The sequence below is a fragment of the Ixodes scapularis genome, unplaced genomic scaffold, assembly GCF_016920785.2.
Source record: "Ixodes scapularis isolate PalLabHiFi unplaced genomic scaffold, ASM1692078v2 PGA_scaffold9__187_contigs__length_104089568, whole genome shotgun sequence".
Taxonomy (NCBI): domain Eukaryota; kingdom Metazoa; phylum Arthropoda; class Arachnida; order Ixodida; family Ixodidae; genus Ixodes; species Ixodes scapularis.
Genome location: NW_024609884.1, coordinates 69,478,051 through 69,502,906, shown reverse-complemented (window position 1 = coordinate 69,502,906; position 24,856 = coordinate 69,478,051). Strand labels below are relative to the sequence as shown.

At 47.7% G+C, this 24,856-nt stretch overlaps 1 protein-coding gene across 1 annotated transcript in view; it reads left to right on the top strand.

Moving 5' to 3' along the window:
- The window catches only part of LOC115331402 (alpha-L-iduronidase), a 148,942-nt gene that overhangs the window by 81,660 nt on the left and 42,426 nt on the right, over nt 1-24,856 (top strand). The window contains exon 3 of the mRNA XM_042287436.1: nt 15,054-15,253. Within this exon, the coding sequence (XP_042143370.1) occupies nt 15,054-15,253 (200 nt within the window). The remainder of the gene's footprint in view (nt 1-15,053; nt 15,254-24,856) is intronic.

Here is a 24,856-nt window from a genome sequence, read left to right as displayed (position 1 = left end):
CCAGCGTTCTCCTCGCGATGCTTGGATAATTTAGAAAAAAGTCTGTCGAGACGCGCTGTCTGCTTTTGTGTGCTATCAACAATCCGCTTTCCAAAAACGTTGCCATGCCGACAATTATCGCGTTCATTTAGGCTTAGGAATGCCCAGAATCGAAAGACTATCTGAAAAATGCGGCGATTTCATTGCCCATGCTTTGCGATTTAAGTGAGGTAAGGCAAAGCGAAAGCCTCCTGCACCGTTCATTGCTGACTAACGCGCCCGATATTGCAGCTACAACGACATATTAGTTTCAAAGCGAGCGGCGCTCACTCACTGGGGCACCGCCATGTTTCCCCGCATCCCTACCGAGCCAGTCACGTGATCTCAAAATCCCCCTCCTAGGTACTGCGGCTAACTTTAGCCGCGGTTAGCGCTTCGAGCAAACGGGCCCTGATTGCTTGGAAATTGGAACACACGATTCTATTATTACAAGTCCTCAGCCCAGCGTGCGATCTCCTCAGCCTAGCATGCACGCGGATGTTCGCAAAGCGAGGAAATCACGCGCCATACGCACGAGCACTTCGAATGGATCCGGCCAGGAGCCCTTATTTTTATGAAGGTCTATAGATGATTGCACGCGGGGCGACTGGCCGCCGCCATGCGTCTGCTCGTGCGGGGACGCTCGTGCAATTGCAAGCTTGTCACAACTACGTAGACGTGTACGCTACACGTGTTTGCACGGTGCACGTGTTTCCATGTCTTCTTACTCTGGGTTGCTAAAAAAAAATCCACGTGCTGACGGCTGACAATCTTCTCGGTCAAGGGCTTCCCACAAAGCGCACGCTAAATGCGAACTTTTGCCAAGTGGCGGCCACCTGTGAGCATTCTGTGGTGAATTTGGCAAACGTGCCCAGTTATGTAGTTTTTTTTTTTCTCTAATTCGAGCTCAATCGCAGTGTGAACTATAAGCCAAACCAATGCCGATAAAAAAGCGTGTGACTACGTGAAAAGTGGTTGGCACTACGCATATGCAGAAGGCAAGCTCTGTTTCACCATAAGTGCGAGCGAAGTGAAAACTGCACGCACGAGTATGCTGCCTTATAATACTCTTTCACTGCACATGCACGTGTGCTCGGTAGGGGTCCCTATCGTTTTGTAGACTTTTAATGGCCACACGATTCATTGACATATATCATGGACATTAGTTTTGTCGATACTGGGACATTTAGTGGAAACTTGATTCGTGACCACATGCAACTGCGACGTTTCATCGTAAAATAATTTGTAGTTGGGCAAGTTGGTACATCTTAAATTAAATTTTAAAAAAAAAACATTCACAAAAAAATAGGAAGAATTGGACGAAACAATGTTTCCTCCACAAGGTATTAGGTTTTTGCTAAGTGTATTGGTTTGAATTACTGGCTACATTTGGGTCGCTGGAAGGATACCGGAACTAAAACGGACTCCCTCAGGCGGCTCTGACAGGGCAAAAACGAATTCGGGAGCCCTAATCCTGGGCTTCCAAACACTCCACGCCACGCGCGGAAACCACTTACTCCGCTCGGGGAAACTTCAATATAATCTCAAGCCCGAACTTGCACCAGTCCTCATGGGAGCCGCCAACGGTTCGGCAAGCTAGGACCCGGATGCCAGCGACAGAGGTGATTTGCGCGCACAGACGCTTTCGACGAAACGTCACAAAGCGCAGTCGATGAAACGATCGCGGAAACCTTTCGATGAAGCGAACAATCGATTAAACGTCGCTGTGTACCAAACAATTTGTCGATGAGACGTCGTTCGACAAACTCGGCAGGTCCGTTCAAAGTGCTACGGAACTCGCTTTTGTAGCCTTTGCTGTGCTCCAATGCCCATAATTTGCCTGTGAAACGTGGAATTATCATCATTACCGTAAAGTTTTTGTAGTTTGTGAATGAATTTGGCTATATCTCCGTCACCTTCTTTTCTTAATTGGGGGGGGGGGGGGGGGGGGGGGCTGCAGTAAAGGATACAAGCGTGAGCGACTGGTCCTAGCAGGGGCTTCTGCTGCACGACATCAACGACGATGTCATCGCAGCAGCCGTGGGCAACCAAATCAAGGAGTTGAAGGGCCGGTCGTTACTTGCGACCAACCAAATACGTAGGGAAAAATCTTTGAATATGACTCTTGTTGACTCGTGTTTGCTCTTCACTGCTATCAATTGGATTGGTTGCCACGCGGAGAAGGAAACGCACGATGCATGAGTTCCCTAGTGATTCTGTGCTGTTGGTTCATCGCAGTGAACGAAACCGACGGATCAGCGTGCGTTCAAAACTGCCCGGCATCCAAAACTCGTCGTTTTTTGCGAACTTGCGGTTATACTTTATCTTACAACTGTTCTGTAGGGTCGTGCAAAATATGGTATACATCATAGAAATCGAAATGGTTTCACGCGTGCTTTCAAGCAGAACGTGAATCGTGATTTAAAGTACTCCAGTTTTACCGTCATGGTTTAAATCAGACTTTTTCTAAAAAAATAAAACTAAAAAAAAGATATCTTTGTTTATCTTTTTCGTGACTTAATACGTTTCATGCGCATTTATATTATAGGTATAACCAAAAAAGCAACCAAACAAGGAAAATATATATAAAGATGAACACAAGCAAAATACGATATTCTCTGAGCAAAGCGGAAAGGAGTTTTGTTTCTACCTTCCACTTCATTCGCTCAGTTCTCTGGCATCCTAGGCTAGCAAATTGAAATGCGAAGGAAGAAAGCAGACACAAGAATGCGTCCGCACAAAAGCACACAGACTGGTAGAGAGAGAAAGAGACAGAGAAAAAGAAAGAAAGTGGGACAGATAGACAGTCACAGAGAGACAGACTGAATAATAAATCCAAGGCAGATTGGCCAGTATAATCACTGAGCCTTACAAGAGCTTTCTGATTCTTTTTTGAGACCATACCGCCACCTTACGTTCTTTAAAACTAAAATAAAAATTCATTGTTGTTGGGCAACTAGCTGACTGTGCACGCGTTTAAAAACACAAATCCTAATTTTAGGGGAAAGTTAATGAAATTATATATAACGCTAATTTAGCTAAAACATCCCACTTAAATCAAATGAATTTGGTTTATATGCTTTTTTCTTATGATATTACCTACCTTCCTGTAAAGTATGGGCCTAAGTGCACGACCTTAGAACGTGTCTCACTAGAGCGATAAATTATGCACTGAGCAGACCCACGTAACGTTCCCGTACCTTGTTAACACTGCACACCATTTGTGACATGAAGTACAAGGTGTCACAAAAGAAAATTTACACGGTCTTTTTTACCGCAAAAATAAACTAGGCATCGCCAAACGCTCATTCTCCGCCCGAAGGTAGAGCTAGAGGTCAAAACCAGATGCCCAAGTTTCATCCCGATCCGATAACTTAATCGAAAGTTATAAGTGATTTTCTGAAAATTTCAATGGGAAAATAGAGCCCATTTTTGCCCGTTTACAGTTTCTGGTGCCATAGAGCCCCATGTGTTTCAAAACTACATCGGCCGCCATTTTCCCATTGAAATTTTCAGAAAATCACTTATAACTTTTGATTAAGTTATCGGATCGGGCTGAAACTTTGGCATCTTTGGGCGGAGAATCAGCGCGCTCGGCGATGCCTAGTTTATTTCTGCGTTAAAAAAGACCGTGTAAATTTTCTTTTGTGACACCCTGTAAATAAAATAATTTGGGGGAAATCCCCAAGTTGTAAGAGATTTACGTATGAAAAAATTTACTTCTGCATGAAATAATGAGCACTTCTCGACTTCTAGGCAACTTGTCGCCGCTAAAGATATCCCACAGGTTCAGGAACCGACCCCGTACCTCTCCAAGACTGGGAAGCGCTCTACCAATTGAGCTAACCAAAAGCTAGCCGTCAGTATACAGAAAACGAATTTGAACAGTTTCAATCATTCTTGATCGTGACCGCCACAAGAGTGAGGTCAGACGCTTAATTATTAAGTATAATCACTGAACGTATGGGAATCCGTGTACAACTAGCTGGGGATCTGTAAGCCATTGCTTTGCCTCGTTGTCCTCAAGGCAGCTTTGAATCAAAATAAAGTAGCATAATTGCGATATAAAGTACAGATGATGAATTACGTTACATCATTTCGTTTGCTTCAGCCGATGATCGTACAAAGACAGAAGGACGAACTGCATGACCGTTCAATATTGACGCTATTTGATTGGCTTCATCGGCCCATAGTATTGGCTCCGCCCTGATCTAAAGTAAAGCGAAGTCAAAGTTCAGATTCTAGGGTCAAACCAAGAAAGGGCATTCGGCACGCCCCAGAAAAAAAAAAAAAAAAAAATGGGGGTTCCAATTTACGTTGTGAAGGTTGTTGGTCAGCGAAGCTGTGGTATCACCTGCAACGACTGCCTACTGCACTATACGAAATGCCGAACCCCGGTCGCAGCACGCCGCCTCTGCTCGTATTGCCATTTCTTTTCCCTTTGCCGCTCCTCTTATTCACGCTGCTCCTCGGGAGTCCTAACTAGGCGTGGGCTACTCATCGCGGTGCTGCAGCAACAATGAAATCAGTGGCTATAGACCTTTCCAGCGGCAGTCTCGAACGAAGCGATTTCCAGCGCGCATCCCTGGTTTTGAGACTGTACGTCAGTGTTGCCCGACTGCGCTGAGCTGTGGGTTTTCTCGTCAGTAGGCTGTGGCAGCCTGCGTAGGAGCAATTTCGAATGCTGGTGGCGGCAAAATCGCCTCGCTTTATTTTTTCTTTTGTGTTCTGTGGCGATTATAACGGCACTATACACTCAGCCGTGTCAACCTTAACTGCCTAATATATTTGACCACACCAGAGGATAGCCGAACTGCATGGGTATTGCCCCCTCACTATATGAAATTCAACGAGTCTCATAAATCGAACAACATATATTGTACGTACCCCACGGTGCCGCGTTATCCGGACATGATTTGAGAAAGGTCTCAAATAACACAGCATATCCAAAATACAGTGTCGACGACAGTCACTTCACGACGATCGCACGGAATCCGGCTTGTCTTGGGGTACGTTTTGAAGAGTGATGTTTTTTATACACAGCACTAGAGCGAATGAACGAACGTGTCTATTTAGTTCCCACACCCCGGACCCTATCAGCTACTTCTCGCCAAGACCGGGAACATATCCGGGAAGGCTTTTCGGAGATTATCTCAACGGAAATAACCCTCGAAGAACGTCGAACGGCCTGCGTCGCGGGCTGCTTGACGTTCGCTTTCTTCGCCCGCTCTCTTCGCTCGTTTCCTGCGAAGGTCCAGAAGGCTATAAGTCCTGGTATTCCCAGGTTCTCACAGTGGAAGATTACAAAAACACGCAAGCATCCTGAACAGGCAAATAGAGTAAACACTTACAAGGAAAGCCGGCGAACTCCGTACACACGATGCAGGTGGGGAGTCGCGCTGATCGGGTTTCCACAGCTCAGGCGGGTGGCAGAAATTTTTGGCTAATAGGGGTCACTCGAGTCGCAAAATGGCGGCGGCCAGCGAGCTGTTTCTGCAAAGGTCTATACACCAACTCATGTTTACAAAAAAACCGGAGCGCCCCTAGCGGACGCCACCGGCGCCGCGCATGCGCGATGGGGTGTGGGTAAGAAGCTCGCCGTCGCCCATAAACAAACCATTGGAATGCGATGTTGGCCTTGTCTAAGTCGGCCTTGGTTACAACTGTGTGAACGGTCCATCAAGCGCAAGTGTGTAAACGTCCTTTATCCCACTCGGCCGATCGGGAGTATGCTGCTTTCCTCACCAACTTGGAATGCGTGTGTGTGTGTGTGTGTGTGTGTGCGCGTGCGTGCGTGCGTTCGTGCGTGCGTGCGCGCGTGCGTGCGTGCGTGCGTGCGTGCGTGCGTGCGTGCGTGCGTGCGTGCGTGCGCGTGCGTTTTTTAGACACTTCGAGGGTAGCTAGTACCTTCATTAGCGCAAAAAGAGTGGAATGCGTGAGATAAATATAAACTCCCCAATCGTTCCCAAGCCGTACAAGCGGGTCAGCGTAACCTAATTAGTAACCTTAAAAAAAAAAAAAAAAAAAAAAAATAGTCGCTAGCGTGTTTGGCTCATAACCGAAGGGTCGTGGATTCGACTTCCGCCTCCACCTAAAATTCTTTGAGTTTTTTCTTTAAGGCAAATAAATTACTTTATAAAGGGAAATCATTTCAGACATACGGCGACCTTTAGAGCGCATCACGTGTCATGTTTCGATCACTTTCATTTCACGCGTGACGTCACGTTTCACGTGAGCGTTGTGGGTTGTTTGAAATTCCCGGGCGGGGCCATGTTGCTCTGACGTCATGACCCTATCGACCAATCAGGATTTTCTTCTCACAACGCCGCCGACATCGGCTTTTCTGCGACACGAGCTCCTTAAAGGGGTGCTGAACCAGAAATCTGGATTCTACAAAACACGCGGCAAAAGCGTGCAACGGGATGATACAAACACCAATACATCACTTATACAGTGATATCTCGAACGGATGACCGTATTTTAAAAAAAAAGGAGGCGCATTTGACTGATATGTTTACGTCTTGTTTCCGCTAGGAGGAGAAGGAACGGCCTCGCGTCTTCTTCGCCTCGCCGCCTTGAGGGGGCCGAAGCGAGGAGAGGAGGAAACAAGATATCCTCACGTCACGCGCCTCGTCGGCCTGGTTCAATCTCGACCTCTTTTTTCCAAAATACGGCCGTCCATTCGAGATATCGCCTTACCAGTAGTGTTGTAGGGATTGTAGCGTCCCGTTATTACTTTAAAGCTATCGCTTTGATGCATTCTACTCAGCACATTTGCATTAGACAGCGCGCCTACAGCACCAAATCTTTCCCTAGCGGTGTGGACAGCCCGTGAGAACGCATGTGCAATGTACTGTCCACGCTGTCGCGCTTTGGTAGTGCGCCGAGACAGAGGGCTGCCGCCGACGCCCCGAGATACCGGATTCGCCGAGACAACAGAGACGGCTGTCTTCGCTTTCTCGAAGGCTGTCCACGACGATATATGATGGCAGCACGCCTCCCCATTGAAAGGGAAAAAAAACCCCAAAAAACCCGAGTATGCTCACGGCCCGTTGTTCCCACTACGCAGAAGCTGTCGTCTCCAAAATCATTGTATTTTCGTGGAATAAGATGCGTTCCCTAGTACAGTATTTTATTATTATCGGGCTTTCCTTATTTTACCTTCCTTGCTGCAACACGGTTGGCTTTGTCCTTGAGGGTATTCACACGAGGGAGAAATCCCAGGGATTTCTCCCCGGCACGCGCATACCGGGACAAAAACGTCAGGCTTTGCGATGTGCAAAAGCCTCGCGTTTTCATCTCGTGATGCGCGCGTGCCGGGGAGAAGTCCCCGGGATTCCTCCCTCGTGTGAATGCCCCTTGAATAACTCACAGTCTGATAAAACCACGAAAAATGCTTACTGCATCACGTGCTCACATGAATATATCCACAAATTACGGCCGCCGGAGGGAGCAAGGGAGGGGGGGGGGGGGGGGGGGGTTACGGGAGGTAGAGGTCCGCGGTGTCCACAGCTGGCCATGGTTTACGGGGTATTCGATAAATTCGCCACTTCGCACCGCGGAGTGCGCGTCACCACATGATGCTGACGTCACGCCTTTCTGAGGTGGCGCGGTGATGTCAAGCTCTGTGACGGAGGCGCGGAGGAAATGCTCAGACGGAACAAACACTCCTCGCCTCCGACGCTGGCTCCGCGTCGGAGGTGAGGAGACACGCCTCGCCGGCTGACGTCAGGAAGCTCCGTTCGGGTTTTTTTTCCCCCTCCTGTGAACACTGTAATAATGGAGGAAACTGTAACTCAAATGTTCGTTGACAGTCGTTTCCCAGAATGCGCCTCACCCCTATGGGGCACTCAACGAGGTAGAGGGGCTTAGATCGATAAACTGGTATTCCGTACACCAGGCAAAAGTGACCCCCACTTGGGTGCCACCATGTTGGACAATTTTGACCACTAGACACGCGACCGTGCTAAATCCTGAGGCTTTTACGCAAAACTGAGCCGAGATTTGTATTGCGATCGCTGTAAAAAACACGATAAACTATTTTTAGAGCGCAACTCTTAGTCGCCCGTTCCCGGCTTGAGCGGCGTCGCCGTTGGCGTCGGCGTCGGCGTAACCGAGCAGTACATTGTGGGATGTTTCTCATGATGACGTCACCGCGCGCTGCATTCTGGGTAAATATCCCGGCTAAACTTAACGGAAAAATTTCCCGCTAAATTTAGCGTAAACGTTTCTCTGCTAAATTTAGTGGAAAAAATTCCACGCTAAATTTAGCGAAAAAAATTCCCATCTAAATTCAGCGGAAAAATTTAACCAGCAATTGAGCGAAAAAATTTAGCGGAAAAAGTTTCCCCGCTAAATTTAGCAGAAAATTTTGTCCGCTAAATTTAGCGGGAAAATTTCCCTGCTAAATTTAGTGGAAATATTCCCCACTAAATTTAGCAGAAAAAATTCCCCTCTAAATTCAGCGGAAAAATTTCCCCGAAAATATAGCGGAAATAAAAAAAAATCCGCTAAATTTGGCGGGAAATTTACTAAAAATTTCCCGCTAAATGGGAGTCGAGCAGGAGAGGAGGGTAGGGTACGGATGAGGAGGAGGGGCATACCTTCCTCTCCATACCTGCCCCTCCTCCCCCTCAAGAGCTGCGCTCTAATTTGGTGTTACAGGAGATTGTAAACGTGTTTAGCTCCGAAAAAGACACAAAATACAACACCGCGGCTGACGGCATCTAAAGGAGACATTGCGAAGCTGCCGGAGTTTTTGCCGTAAAAGCACATTTTGTGCTTAGAACAAACGAAACGTAACTTATCTCGTCGGTACTGTTATTAAAAATCAATAAGCAATTATTTGTGCTCGGTACTTCGTTAAAATCTAGACGTACAACTATAAGGTCACGTGTCTAGTGGTAAAAAAATGTGCATCATGGTGGCGGCCGATTGGGGGTCACTTTCAGCTGCCAGTTTATCGCTCTATAAGGCCCTCTACCTCGTTGGGGGCCCTCTGGTTTCGCCCCTCACCCATTAATTCATAACCGTTTGGACGGCCCCGGCTCTCGATTCTGATCAAACGGCTGTGGCATTGCAAATGGAAAGCGGCTTACGTCGTCTTCTTGGAAACTTGTAGCCAGCATCGCATGTTGCCGCAGGTAATTCCGAATAAAACCGCACTCAAACGCACTCCATGCGTTATACGCGCCGTATAACGCGAGCGAACGGGCACCTCTCGAAATCCGCATCTTCGAGCCCGCTTTTTCAGGCCGACACCCAGCAGCTCCACGCTTTATCTGCCGCGCGACTCAACATTTTCATGATCTCACCGGAGAGTTTCGCATTTTTGACTTTGGATGCCGTCCTCCGACGGAGCGGGGGTACGCGAATATCGACATCGTAAACACACTCGAACGGGAATCAAAAGAGCAGAGAAAGACGCAAACAAGTGACATCCGAACACAAAAGCGGGGGGCGTAGGGAGCAGGGAGATTTTTTTCTTTTTTTGAGCGGACGATTCCGACAAGCGAGCCCCCGTCGGGCGCTCCCTCGACCTAAGATCCCCTCGCACGCGGGCGTCGGTTGTCGTCGGTCGACTGGGCGCAGCCTCGTGTCGTCAGCCGAGTGCTGCTGCGATCTCGAGCGGCGCCGTCGGCGGCTTTCCAGTGCGTTCGGGGACCCCCCCATTTGGTGCGCGGACGGCTCCCGCCCTAATTGGGTGTCCCGCAACTCAGCGGCGCGCGCCGCGTCTGCGCCGCGTCTGGGGCGTGCGCCGGCTCTCCCGCGTCCCTTCGCAAACTATTAATTCCAAAAGCGGCTCTGAATCAGCAGATGACGTTTCAATTTCACGAGCGACAGGCGGCGGCGGTGGCGGCGGGCGCTGGAGCGGGCGGAGGGGGGGACCTCGGGGTCGGACTCTCGCGGTACCCGAAGGGAATCGATCCGGACTAGAGCGAGGACCGCATCCCCTATGTAAACAGCGTAATATGCTCCTCGTTTCAAAGAAATAATATTGACATTTAATTTCATTATTTGTTTGAAATGCGGCCCGCCGGAATAAACAATGTCGGTAATAGCCACGCGCCCGTCTTCCGAAACGCGCCCCCACCCTTTTTGCGTCGGTGCGACCAGGCAGGCGGGCAACGTCGGGTCCGGGAGGGATGCGGGCCCGAGGTCCGTCTCGCTCCGGCATCCCGCATGGCGAGTCGCGGGGTCCAAAATGCTTTCTGATCGCCCGAGTGGCCCCATTGTCGCCGGGGGATCGAGAGGCGACACCGAGGAGACCTCGCACGACCCGGCTCCAGGCCAGGGGTCTGCTCGGGCAGAACGTCGCCAACTTGAGCTCGAACGGGGAGCGGGTTGTTCGAGACGATCACTGGCGGACCACTTTCCAAACAAACAAAGGAAACGTGAGCGACGCGCCATCACGCGATTGGCGTCGAATTTCGACGAGGGTAAATGGGAAAGATATTGGCGCATACTGCGCCATTGCGTCATTCGGGTCGGCATCCTCGCCTTTTTTTTCCCCCGTATTCCTTAAGTTGGCGGCGTGTTTTCGATGCTCTGAGGAACAACAAAGTGTCTCTTCTAGGTGTGAAGCCTCTGCGTGAGCTCGCTTTAAAAATTCTAAGGATGCTTCGAGAGGGCGAGCACGATTCAACCTCAGCGTCGACACCGCCGTACATGGGGAATCTCAAGTAACGTTGCACCGCCGTACATGGGGTCTCACACAAGAAAGGCTAAAAGGGTTCATGATCCTTTCAAAAAAAAGTTTGTCCAGGGAAGTCGCCAAATTTTTCCAAGGCTAGAAAACCTTGAATTCCTGATTTATGAGTTAGTACGGTGTCTATGGTTCGCGCACAAACGAAGTTACGCTATAGTTTTGTTTGCGACCTATTTTGTGTCGTGCTGTTTAGAAATAACAACAAAATGACTAATAAAAAGTAATTAAAATAAGGCGTTTTCTATGCGTGTACAGTTCCCACGACCTGATTTCGAGAGAATTCAGTCCAGAAGACCGACCATGACGAATTGAGCTCCAATGCCTGAGTGGCAGCAAAGAATGCCCCAAACATCTACCCCTTCCATGGAATAGCCCCCAACTTGGCCAAACTCCCGGGCTTAGCCTGAACTGACCAAAGTGGAGAACCGAAATATTTATCGGTTCGGTTCGGGTCCGGCCTACGGTTTTCCGTTCAGTTGCAGTTTAACTCCGGAGAGCACAAATAGCGGTTCAAACCGGCTCGAACCGCTAAGGTTTGAATATATTTTCCGCATCTTTTGCGCAAAACAAGTAGCTTTTTATTGTCACACAGTTAAATTTATTTTCAAGTGACAAAAAAAAAAAAAGAATTGCGTTATATTATTTAGACGCAGCAGTCTAAAAAGGCTAGGTTACAATTTAAAACGCCGTGTTTATACAACAAAATGTTCAGTTCTTTGTATCTGAATGGAAAAGCTGTCACCAATAGAGGTTAGTCTCTTAGATGTCAGTGATTGCTACAACTTAATGTCATAGTCTTAAAAGGGAAATTGTGGTGGTGCTTTTAAAATAAGCTATTTGTTACGGTACATATTATCATGGAATGTGCGCCTCATCGGCATATATATCGTAAAATATATTTCACAAAATATGTTTCACGGTTTCACGGTATATGCGCAAGCTAAGATTATACTTTCAAAATGCCACAAAAGTTTTGGGACAAGTCCTTTCAGTCTATATTTAATAGAAGCACTCAGCGGCAATCGCGACGTTTGTTTTTCTAACGAACATTGTTTCCATTCAGCAATGTGATGCGTCGTGCAAAAAGGAGTGATCAAAATTGCTCACTGTATACACGAACCTTCGTACTCAGGTTGAGCCTGGCCTGAAATAGCGCGTAACCAAGTGAACATTTTCTCTTACACGGCTATACTGACCCAGTTTAGCTGAGGTAGAGCTCTGTCCTAGACAAGATACCGACTAATTCACTTTGTAAATAGGTTACACTCTTGCTAATTGACGCTTTTCAAAATAGTACAAAGTAGTATTCGGTACTCCACCCAAGGTAGAAACTGTATAGTGGCTTCCTTTCGGTTTAAGCGTGTGACAAAGACGTCGTCAGAGTTCCACCACGCGTGCCTGCGTATTTTGTTCTCGTTCAGCCCAAAGACATCAGATTGCGATTCATCACATAAAATAAGCAACGACAAGCTTTTGTATTTAAAAAGTCCCTTATGTGCCAGAGAAGCACCTTTGTTTAAATTAGCTACCAAATCAGAACCCGTACACGGCCCTACACATGGTTAAAACACCGGAATAAATTGCGGATAATATTTCAGTAATGGGGGAGTGCATTCACATACGATGTATCTTTGAAGTTGTCTAATTTACTGCCAGTAATTGAATACAGTTTTATCGTTATCAAAATTTGAATGTGCGAAGTTCAAATCACATCTTGAGTCCGACAGGGAAGGACGCTACTCGAAAATGTGCAAGCTGTTGAGCCGGCTTGCATAAACACGTTTCATTTTTGTTCACTGTTCGGCACTGTGAAACACAGGTTCACGGCGTACGTGAAAACAGATAATGTGCTCACATGATAGCTCTGAAGGCAAATAGACAATATATATAATTCCTCGAAAGAGTTCAATATACAATGCCTTACTACAAAAATGACATGGAGATGCAACAATATTCTTAATGAAAATCACAGTTGGGCATCAGCACGAGCAAGAAACTTTCTGAAACACTGCTGGGATGCTCATGCTATATTCGGTTTTACGTGCACGTGTATCTGGGCCTTCGCTTTACAGCTCTGTGCTTGATGAGTCGTGTTCCATAACCTTTTGTGAGCCTACCGTACTATCGCGTGACTGATCCCTACTGGTCCTGGACAATTTCAGAATTTTGATAGTTAATTTCGTCTGCTTGGCTAGTGTTGCGAGTTCTGCATTTGAACAGGAAACTAAGCTGTTTCTGTAAGTGGCTTGTACGTGACGTCATCCCATCATGCTGGTGGTCATTGCCGCTTTTCTTGATGAGAAAAACAAATTTGGCGGTGGGAAATGCATGCTGCAGAAGGTACGCGCTCAGCAGCAACGCCATGCACCACAACTGCAGCTGATATGACGCCAATGGAAGCCATATATTTGAGAGGAACAAAGCATTCTTGCTTGGTGCGGCTTCATGAGGAACGGCGCGTGCGTGTGATTCCACCAAAGCGCACTTGCCGGGGAACAGTCTTTATGTAAGCAAAGTACTTTCCGGGACCACGCTCTCTGCATGGTCTGCGTTGTAAATATGGCCCAGAAGAGCTTTTACGTTTTCAAAACTACATTCCCTCCTTTCTATAAACTTTGCAAATATATAATTTGCAAGTGTTTGATAAATTGACCTTCGAGCGTCAAGAGTGACGTTTGTTTCATACCCGACAACACTGATTGTAAATGAGGCTTGGGGCTCTAAACATTGGTTGAATGCATTACAGAAAGTGGATCGACACAGTTGTGATTTTTCTTTAAATTTTAAATGTGCCAAAGTCTGCAACCACCACATTGAAAACAGTTAGACAAAATCAAAACTCTGAAACGAATTATTTGTAAGGTAATTGGTGGCAGCTCTTTGAGGTGCAGCGTAATGAAGCGTAATGAGATATAGCCATACGCGCCCACGCATACACAGTTACACTTATAGGTACTCACGAAGGCTAACTAACACTGGAATTACTGGTAATATATGGCGTGACGTCCAGGCTATGGGTGCTGCGATTACCAATCACCTTTTTAGTGTCTAATGGCGGAAAATATATCGGTTCGTTCCCGTTTTGATTCGACACACGCACTGCTGCTACGATGTATTTGGGGGTAGGGACACGAGCACGGGACGCTCAGCATGGATATCAATGCAACAGGTAATGTGCTCCCGGGTAAATGTAATTTTCAGAAGCACTTGTGACTATCTTATTAAGGTGACAGTAAAATAATATAGTTTTTTTTTTTGTTAATTAAAGTCGATTCAATGTTTTACGCACGCAAGTCTTGGGTTGGAACTTGTTTCTTGTCTTTTGTTGTTGGTAATTGATTGTTTTGTTTTAAGTTTAGGTTGGAGCTTGGTCTCTGAGAAGGGTTGAGAAGAGGAAGCTGAAAAGAGTTGGGGGACCGTGCGAGAAGCCCCCAAGCCGCTCGTACGTTCCCCGATCCTTCTCAGCTTCCCCTCCTCAAGCTGGGGAGCACAGAGAAGGTTAAGGTGTGATTCACACACTTGCGTTGACTTGGACCACGGTGTAGGACTTGGACCTATAGTGCGAGGGTTGCTATGGCAACAGCAGTGTCGGCTCCAACGAAACGGGGTAAAAGTAAAAACCGTTTTTGTTGGAGCCCACGCAGCTGTTGCCATAGCAACCCTCGCACTTGGTCCAAGTCAACGCAAGGCTGGTTCACATGGTCAGTTTGGTTGTGATAGACTGCACTTCGACCTCTTCTAACTTCTACGAGAGAACACGCTGGTGCTATCTAAAAGACAGCCCGCAAAAAAAAATATTTTCGTGTGCGCATTATTTCCTCATTTGTTACGCATCGTTCTTTCACTGTGGGCTTGAAATGATGCTGAAAATGTTATATGCGATCATTTCTCGTAGGTAGTTTGTGTGTAGGTTTGATCTCGAAAATACTGCGAACCTTTCAGTCTAGTACGGGATCGGAAGCGTCCAAGTGCTGCCTTGCACACCGACGCCACCTCGTTGCAACTCCGCGCAGCGCGTCGCAGCGGGACGCGAGGAGCCGTAGCGCAGTCGGTCGCAGTCAAACGCAAGTATGAACCAGCCTTTAGGTACGTTTGCACTTGCGGAAAAGTCGCTGCCGCTGAAGCGAATTCGGCAGTGGCGAAAAATCCGGAGGTATTTACAGGTTTTTTGCCGCTACCGAATTCACTTCGGCGCCAGCGAATTTTCCGCAAGTGCAAACGTACTTTTAGAGTAAACGTATTTATGGTACATAGATGAAACAAAAGCGTAGACCCGAAGGAAAGAAGAAAAAAAAAGCGGTTCGTGTTGTCCGGGACTGCTTTCCAGCATGCCCACAGACAGCAGCGCTCCTGTGGCCTACAACTTCAGCCACCTGGACGTGCTGCTCGACCGCCTTCTGAGCCTGGGTCTGAAACCGGGTTTCGAGCTGATGGGCAATCCATTTCCGAGGCCCCTGAACTTTGAACTCCCGGAGGACCTGCAGCTCTGGAGAAATCTGGTTGCCACGCTGGCGAGTCGCTATATGGGTGAGCGAGCGCTCCAAGCTAGAGCCTCGGACTCAACACTGGGCCACTCCCGCTCGATTCTGGTTGACGCTGGGAACAGGCTGTTGAGTGCCGCGTTTTGCCAGGAAAGATGACACCTTGAATTTCTTCACGCTCCATGGGTTAGATCATTCTATCAAATCTAATTTAGATGTGATAAGCAGCCCAGCTGAATATATTTTGCAGTGTAACCATGTAAACATCATTTATTACGGGTATGTGGACGTCTCCGCATTAAATAAGTTGGTTATTCGGGGGTTCGAACTATAGGGGGTATTCACGGGACGCCATATTGTTGGACCTTGTTCCGCAGCGCATGCTCAGAACTAGCTTTTATATATCGGCTTCCGAGAACTGCGATTCTGGTTGTGTGGACGCTGAACGTGCATCCTCGTGCATTCCTCGCAGGTAGTTAAGTCAAAGCTATGGGTACCCTTGCGTTCGCGAACCTTGAGCATCGATCAGAGCTGTGAACGAGCCGTGTTCGCTTCTCCTGAAATGCCTGAAAAAACTGTACTCGAGCATCGTTCTGAGCATGCGCTGCGAACGATGTCCAACAAAATGGCGTCCTGTGAATACCCCTTATACTGCCTACCTTTCTTCTTTAACATTTTGTTTCCGACAGCCTTAGCCCCCTGGGGCCCTAAACTCTTTAAACACCATGTTTGGGGCCAAAGTTTACGAAGCGCGTTGATTGGACTCTGGCGACGGTGACGCCGCACTTTTGTCGGCGAAGTACAATCGAAACGCTCCAAGAACTTTCGGCTCCAACTTTATCGTTGACGAGTCTAGAGCCCCTGGTGGCCGCCTCGTCCAAGTGTATAACTTTGATGCTCTCGTCACCGTGCATCTCCGTCTACTTCTCTTATGAATTGCACACGGAATTCTGTTTTTTACAAGTGGAGAGTCGCTTCGGAAAATCTTGGGGGACATCCTAACCAAAACCAAATATTTCACCCACGTAATCACGGCACTACACCACCTGAGATCGCCCCGGAAATACGAGACTGTCCTCACATCTCCTGAAGATTGCACATATGAGACGACGCTCTGGACCGAGCTCATCCGCCTCACGACGTCATTCAAGCAGCACCGACTCCAGCAGTTTCTCAACACCAAGGAGCTGCGGGGTGATCGCGATTCGCAAGCCACCACAATCGCTGCGACGCCCCCCGCAACTACTGGGGGACAGGGTTGTATCTTTTTGTCGCTCCTGCGCGAGATGCAACGACTTCCCACAGGCGTTCGCGTGGTCCTTGTAACCCCCTCCGCTCTCAACCTGGATGCCCTTGCTCTACTCGCCGACTCCGTATTAGAAGTCGCAGTCACAACCACAGCCAAAGTTCATGATTACGGTAATCCATCACGCTCTGCCACTACAGCCGCCGCGACGACACTCCTGACGCGCATGGGTTGCAGAATGAGCCTCAGAGGTATTCTGCGCGACTCGCTGCACAGCCCACCATTCTCTCAACCTATACGACTATAAGCATGTGGCAGAGCTGTCTCTGCCTCTAAGCATCGTCCCCGTTGCTCCCCCTTCCTACCCCTCGGACATGCTGGTACAACTGATCCTTCGGCGACCACGCCAAGAAGTGCATCCCACCCTGCACACCATTAGGGAACGTACGCGTCAGCTCACCACTCGAGAGGGCGAGTGTTGTAGGTGGCTGTCAAGATCAACCTTTTATTCATTGGACAAAAACTAACTCTGGTTTTTGTCTTCTTGTGAATACCGGCGCCGAAGTAAACGTACGAGTCCGGCGCCACCTTTCCCAAGTCATTGGCCACCGCGCTCCACCGTTACATTGCAAGCGGCTAACAAATTCGCTTTGTGTCGGATAGAGAACTGGCGCTCACACTCAACAACACTCTTTGTCCAGTTGCTCATGTCATGCGGCACAAAAGTGTACCTTTTGTGCCGCTTGATTCATGTGTAACTCCGCTTACCCATGAGCGCTAATCGTACGAGAAGTAACAAACGTGCTCTTCTTTTTATGTGCCGCATGATACCATGGTTAACCAGTCTCATAGGTAACCAGTTTTATTGGTAACAAGTATCATGGGTAAGTTTCATGTGTGCTATGTTATGTCCGTGACCTTGGAGCCCTACCCTCACGAGGCGTAGTTCTCGGCGCTTTAGAGGGCGCTCTGGCAGCGTATGTGCTTTGCGCTTGCTCAGAGAGGGAGCAAACGATGAGCACAGGCACAGGCCAAACTGTCCACTAAAAGGCGAATAAATATGTTTCACGTGAGGTGGACTTGTCCCGCGGCTTTCTTTTAACGTCTCGGCTGGGCGTGTTCCCGCATCTCAGTAAAAGAGCAGCAAGATACATTGGGAACGCCGAGCTGTCTACATGGGGGCTTGCAATCGAGATTGTGTATGCAGTTAAAGAGACGTTACAGGGTACTACACCTGAAGAAATGAACATAAAACATATCACGCATTAGTAAATCTCATATAAAGTGTCATGCAGATTTGCTGCTAAGGCACATACAACATTTTTTTCTCTTCTCTTTATCAACTCTGGAAGAGCTAGAACCAAATCAGGAAAATACAGAAAGAAAATATTGAACTTCATAGAATTTATTTTCACCAAGACTGGGAAAAAGGAACCCTCGCTAATTCTCCCAGCATCACCTCATATTTTAAACTAATTTCTAGCAAATAGCCGGGTACACCTAAACAATTTTAGAACGATACCTAAAATGACTACAGTTATATAATGAAACACGATTTGGTTAATTGCCTGAAAGCTGTAAAAGCTCGCGTCACGTAAAAAAAAAAAAAGAACGCCAAACGCGACTTTTGAAAATAGAAAATTAACAGCTTATTCCTCGTCAAGCACGGACTCGCAAGTTACTGGTGTTACTGCAGTTAAATTCACTAGAGGAAAAGAGGGGCATAGAGCCTTCGGCGTTAGCGGCAGTTTAAAACTGAGAAGCGATCGAGCGCACCCATTTTCTCAATCTCACTCACCTCGGGTGCTGCTCTGTGCTCTAGGGTGCCCGCAGATCAAGCACCACCTGCAGCCGGGCAGTTGGTGCCACTTCAAATGCGTTCTCACCAGTGAGGAATGCCCCGCACGAAGTTTTCCCATATACGCAGGACCCCCGGATGGTACTGGCGAGGTCGGTACTCGTGAGACCTGGTTGGGCTCACACACTCGCTCTTCTCAAACCTTCTGAAATTAAGAACGTTAAATGTGTCTACAGAAATAACGCTGCTTTTCTACTCACTCTTTGCGAAGTTTTCAGCTCCCCGGTGAAACTTCTGAGCAGTGAAAAAATCTTAGCTCCGGAGCTTTTCAGTTTTCATCAGCGTCGGTCATTCTTCTCCCACGCGGTCTTAATCTAAGGTTGGTAGATGGCATAACATAAGATTCGAATTTGACGGTTTTGTGAAACTCCCCACCGCCGGCATGTGTAACGATCTGAAACCATGAGACAATTTATAGGTAACGAGTTACTCATGAAATCACAGTTTCTTGCCTTTTTGTGGTGTGTTACCCATGATGATGCTATTAATGGCAGTGCTTTTGAGAGGAAACAGAAAACAAAATTAAATTTTGGAAATGTTACTCATGTTGATGAGTGACGACCTCCACATGAGTAACAACATAAGTAGTCAGATTTAGAGTGAATCGTCTTCCGACCAACTTTCATTCTGGTATTTTTGGGTCACACTGCTTACAGACTATACAAAAGTCAGTCTACATACAGATTCGAGCGCGAGTCACCGCGAAATCTGTGCTTCAAATACCGCATGGCAATGAGTTAAAAAAAAAAAAAAAAACTTGGCGCGCAGCATTCGAACCACGGATATTGCCGTGACTCGTGTTTGCAGACTGTCTTTAGTATGATGGTATGAGCCGTGGGATTCCGGCTTTAGGGGCAGGGCACCTTCGGTACTTCAATATTCCTGTGGATATGCCGCGGAAACCCTTGGTCGAGGTTCATCTTACAAGTCAAGCTACAACATAATCAGCATCGTTTCCCGTCTTCCCTCCACAGCCCACGTCTCCTTCTTAAGAACTTCCGCGCCGTGTCGCATCTCTTCCACGGCCTGCCAACTTCCTCAACAAGTCAAGCACGAGGTGGCGAACCATGTACATAACATCCGGTTCTCCAACTCGTCCCCGACGACGTCTCCTAGATCTCCTAAAGGTTGTAAAAGCTGAGTTCGAACACATGCTCGACCACGGGATCGTCATGCCATCATAGACTTCATGGGTATCGTTTTTTTACATGGTGCGAAAATATCCCCCGGTTGACTGGAGGCCATGCGATGACTATCGTGCACTCAAGAGTTACCGTGCCGAGCCGACACCCCACATCAATAAAAAGAGTCAAAATCCTCACCAAGGTTCACTTAATAAAAGCATAACATCAGATCCCGTTGGACCATCCGAACTTTTTCGAATACTCCTGAATGACCCTTGGGCCTTCGGGCTACCCAACGCCGCTCAAACGTTTCAACGCTTCGTTGACTCCGTCACTTGTGAGTTGACATTTCGTTATGCTCGCATCGAGGACGTACTGGTTTCAAGCACGGATGCCGAGCAGCATCTAAATCGTCTCTAAACCCTGTTTCAACAGCTCGAAGACAGTGGCTTTTTCATGAACAAAATGTCGAGTTCGGGGTGTGGCAGCTAGAGTTGCTTGTTCATCTAACCGACTCCCACAGCATGCGACGTTTTCCATCTAAAATTGAGACCATGGAAACTTACAAAAATAAACGGAAAGCAACATAAATGACGTCCTTTTTGTCGCCTTTTATTTACTCTTGTAGCATTACCAGGACGCTCTAAATTCATCGAATGAAGAAGTTCCCGACGCCATTTTCACATCAGAAGCTCCGCGAATCTCTTGGCTTTGTCAGGGTTTACCGACGATTTCTATCACATTTATTTGGCGTTCTCCGACATCTCACCGCTCCGCTTCGAGGCCAGCCAGTTCGAATATCTACCGCTCTTCAATTAACTCCCAACGCTAAAGCCTTTTACGCGATCACGAAGTTCCTCGCCGACGCCGAACCCAGTTCCGTATGTACAACTCTCCGTTATGACCGATGCCTTCAACGTCGCAGTCGGCGTAGTTCTGCAACAGCCGGTAGGCGGCGATAAAAAGTGACTGGATCCTGGGAAAGTAGCGCCAAGCTGCCCGCACGGTCTCCATTTTGGTTCATTCATGAAATGAGCAGTTTCTTTTTGTTCCCTCCATTCTTGGTGAGCCGATCCAAATTCCCGGTGACAGGTTACTTTAAAAGGCATTTCCTGAATACCGAGATTTTGTTATGCACACACCGGCGAAACAAGCGCACATTTTCGCACCACCCCCCCATGCGGCGTCAGTGCTTGGCGGCATTGAAAAATAATTTTCCAGTCTTTAAATACGCAAGAAAAACAATACCTTTGTAAGGGATCTCCGGACATAAGCATGATTGATAAGTTTATTGCATGCACAATGCCCAAGACCCTTATATTGGCGAGAAACAGTTTAAGTAGGACGAGGCTCCATGGCGATCTTGGCGCGACTGGTTTAGAACGACCGTTTCGTAGCTTCAAAGACTTGAATGGACGGAAATGGCAATTACCATGGCAACTGAGACCGATCAGCCAATCACCTTGCGAGGTTTGATCGTCTGCATGTTAGTATTTGTTGGTGTTCGGCTAGCAGGCAGGGAATGCAATGGTGCTAGTTTCCCAGGGTCCGTTGACTTTCGACGGGCCGTGGCAGCCGCTTGGGTTCTTTCCAAGAAGCTGACGCCTTCAGAGTCGCGCCATACAGTACGTTCGGTCGCGAGCTACTCGTCGTTTACCCGACCCGCAGATACTTTATACATTATTTGGAAGGCCGCCAATTTTACATCTTAACCGACCCCAAACCCATTACATCTGCCATTCACAGCTGCATTTACCAGCGCATACATGTCCCATCAAGAGATCCGATAACTCATCTGCAGATGCACACTCTCGCAATGCCAGAGGCAACGCCATTCATTTTGTAGTGAATTTTTGTTGTGAAACGCGGCGAAATCATTTCTGCATATTTTGCACCGCATGATTTACGCGTTAATAATAATATGGCTACTCATAAGCAGTCTTGGGTTGGTTACTTTTAAAAAGTAATTCGTTACAGTTACAGTTAATTAAAAAGTAAAAGTAACGCGTTACAGGTACAGTTACTTTGTCATAGTAACTTAGTTACTTTCAAGATATTTTAGTTTTTTTAATTAATTATAAAGACATTGATTACGACGCACAATGATTGCGATTTTTATTTATTTGAAACTATCATTTCACTTTTTAAAATATATATCATTACCGTCGCACGACTATTTAATCAAAGCGTTTGCTGCTTTGATACAAGATGAACTAAACAATACATTTAGTTCATGCTGTAGCGTAGCAGCCACTGCTTTCAAAGATCACTCGGCTTTCCTCTTTTGAGCTGATTACATGCATCCTTGCTACAGAGGCACTCAAGGGGTGCGCTGGACGTAAAAAGAAGCTTTCCTAATGGTTGGAAAGTCGTTGAGGCTGGAGAGCGCTGTCGAGGTGCCAACCTTCCGTCGTTCCGTCTTCATGCCTAGCGGTAGTGTCCAGGAATGAACGTCTAAACTCAGCCCGAGGTGCTTGCGAAGGTTGGCGCAAGAGGACCTCACGGTCGCGTATACTTTTTGCAGTGTTTGCAGCGAGCAGTGAAGTCACCGCCATTATATTCGACGAGGTCAAAGTGGAGTTCATAGCTGGACCACGGTAACACCACACCCGCCGTTCGTCACTCATTATAGCCTCTCGTTTGAGCAATAACGGTTAATCACCATCCAACCATTTTCCTTCTTTCGTGTAACGTTCTCTCTTCCGTCCTCTTTTTCTTAGGAACTCTTTTATTCCTCTTTCTCAGCTGACAGGAGAGGGGAATACAAATGAACAGACCGGTACCGTTGCAATAATAGGGAGGAAGGCAGCAGAAAACTAAACCATTTGGAGCTGAGTATCAAAAAGGAAAAGAAAGGAGTGAACAAAAACAACACAAAGTTCTCTCGGAATGTGTTCCGCATTTCTTTTTCATTTCTTCTATGCAACGCGGAACAAAAGACTCGACCGTGGATCACGGGCTCACAGCACCTGGGAAAGGGGAAGTCGACCTGTAGAAACATCGCCCTTGGGCTTGGTCAGGCAGTGTCTACTGGCGGCGACTCGCTTTCGCAAATAAAGCTATATATTGCCGCGACTGCTGCGCCACCGACGACAGAGGCTCTCGTTCGGCGGTAAACAGTTCACCTGTAGGTGTCTACGCGTCGCGTGTTTCCGCGAGGCGTTCGATGAAACCGGAAAGTGTGAAGACGGGACGAGAGAGCCACGTACATAGAGATTAAAATAAAGCAAATGCTAGATGCGCATTCCCGAGCAATGAAAAAAGAAAAACAGAAGTAAAAAAACGTCTGCCCTCTGCGCCTGCACTTTTACCCGACAACAAAAGTTTTGAGTTCCTGTTTTATTTTGTCGCGTCTAATGTGGGGCCCAACCTCCGCGCATGGTCGAACCCGCCGTAGTGTTCATAAAGTCGCGTATTTTTTTTGCGCAAAAAGGACTTGTTCAAAAAGTAAGTTATCGTTACAGTTGCTTAAAAAAATGTATCGAGTTACTGTTAAAACTTACTAAAAAAATTAACGAGTTACAGTGTCGCGATACTACCCGAGACTGCTCATAAGCATGTTACTCATCTCAAGAGAAACAAACATGTTCATTTTGTGAAGCTTGATATCATGGGTAGCGTCTTTCATAGGTAACCAGTTGTATGGGTAATATAATGCATCCGTAACCTTGAAGGTCTACGCACATGCAGCGCAAGGCTCAGCTTTTTGGCGGGCGTTTCGGAGGCGCTCGTACCCTGGGCTCGTTCAGCGAGGAGAGGAACACGTGCTAATCCAAGCCTCCCGTCTACTTTGAACGATGAGCACACTGCCGACGTTCCCGCTAAAAAGCCCCCCAAAAAAACGCTCCATGTGGATAGACCTATGCACGCTCCTAAACCGCGATCCTCTATTTTTGCCACGCAGTGGCGCAACAAAATACATTGAGAACGGGGGGATCCGTGGGCGAGTGTGCGAGCGCACACCAGCCCGCGGAGCACGTTGAGCGAAAGCTCGCGCTGCACAGCCTAGGGATCCTGGGTTCAATCCCCACCCCTGCCCGTTTCGATCTGGCTGAGCATCGTACCGGCGTGCAGTCGTGTATCACCACTGCGTGGTGCACGTTAAAGACCCCAGGCTAGCGGTTGTACCGCACTGGCTAAATTGCTCATCTACAGTTGGAAGACTCGTCGCCAGTTGAGGCAGACCAAGTTCTAGGCTGTATAAACATACACACAACCCATTTTTTTTGTAAAAAAAAAAAAAGAAGTTGAGTTGAATTTTATTAAAAAACTTTAGCTTTCAGCGCTCGTTTGGCTTCGCTGGTTTGTATCACCCGTTTGAGATCTCGCTAATTTTCTTGACCATCTTCTTGTAAAGGGCACGTGCTGTGGCGGCGTCATTTGCGGCCCTGTCAGTATTTTATGCGCCGCGAGCGTTCGGTTCACCATGTTAGTTTCACACCGCAGAAGTTGTAGTTCGAAGAAACCAGTAGGTCGAAATAACCGCCAGTACCAAGCAATGGCGACGCTTGCAAGTTATGTATGCACCATTCCAACGTTTACAATTCCACAGCCCAGCGTGCGATCTCCACAGCCCCGCACCCGCAAGTTCGTCGTTTCGCAAAGCGAGCAAATCGCGGGTGCCATACGCAAAAACGCTGAAAATAGCACCGGCCAGAAGCCCTTTTCTGGAAGATGTACTTTGTTTTCGCCTAAGTTGAGCGAACCTAGGAGAGCGTTGATAATGATCCCGTGACAACCGTGAATCTGGTCATTATATTGTCACGAATGACGAACAAGGAATAACTGAGGAAACTGAAACGTTTAATGGGGCGTACTTGTACCCAAAACACAAAAGAAACAGACGATAACAACAGAGCGTCGCGGGCGTCGAGGTCGGCGTAACAGCAGGATCGAACGCTGGGGCGAGACTGACCCCGTCTCGCCCCACGGAGCCCCTGATGTACACGCGTGAGTTTCTGAAACATTCGGCGCCTAGAAGAATCGGACCTCGAATACGCAACAAGGATCTCGAATTTACTAGAATGCGAGAGTTACAGAGATAATAAAAATGTACGCCCGCTGCCTGGAATCGAACCTTGGCCCTTTCCGTGGGAACCAAGAACGATAACCGTCAGGCCACGAGCGCGCTGCCTACTTGGTCAGCTGCGCGCTCGGCAATATACTCAGCTCTTTGATTCTACGGCGTCGCAAACTGAAAAGGAAAGAAGAGTGCGAAAGTTCTGCCAAGGGTCGCGCTACAGGCCAACGCGCTGTTTGAGAAGAAGCCCTCACGAGGTGTGGGCGAACGCGCAATTTCCGCCCGACGTGTGGTCACCGAGCGTGCGCAGGAACCAGATTCACGTCAAGTGGACGTGAACCTGCGCATACGCCTGGCCAACAGCAGTGCCACAGCAGCGGCCTGACATCAGCGCTGCGTCT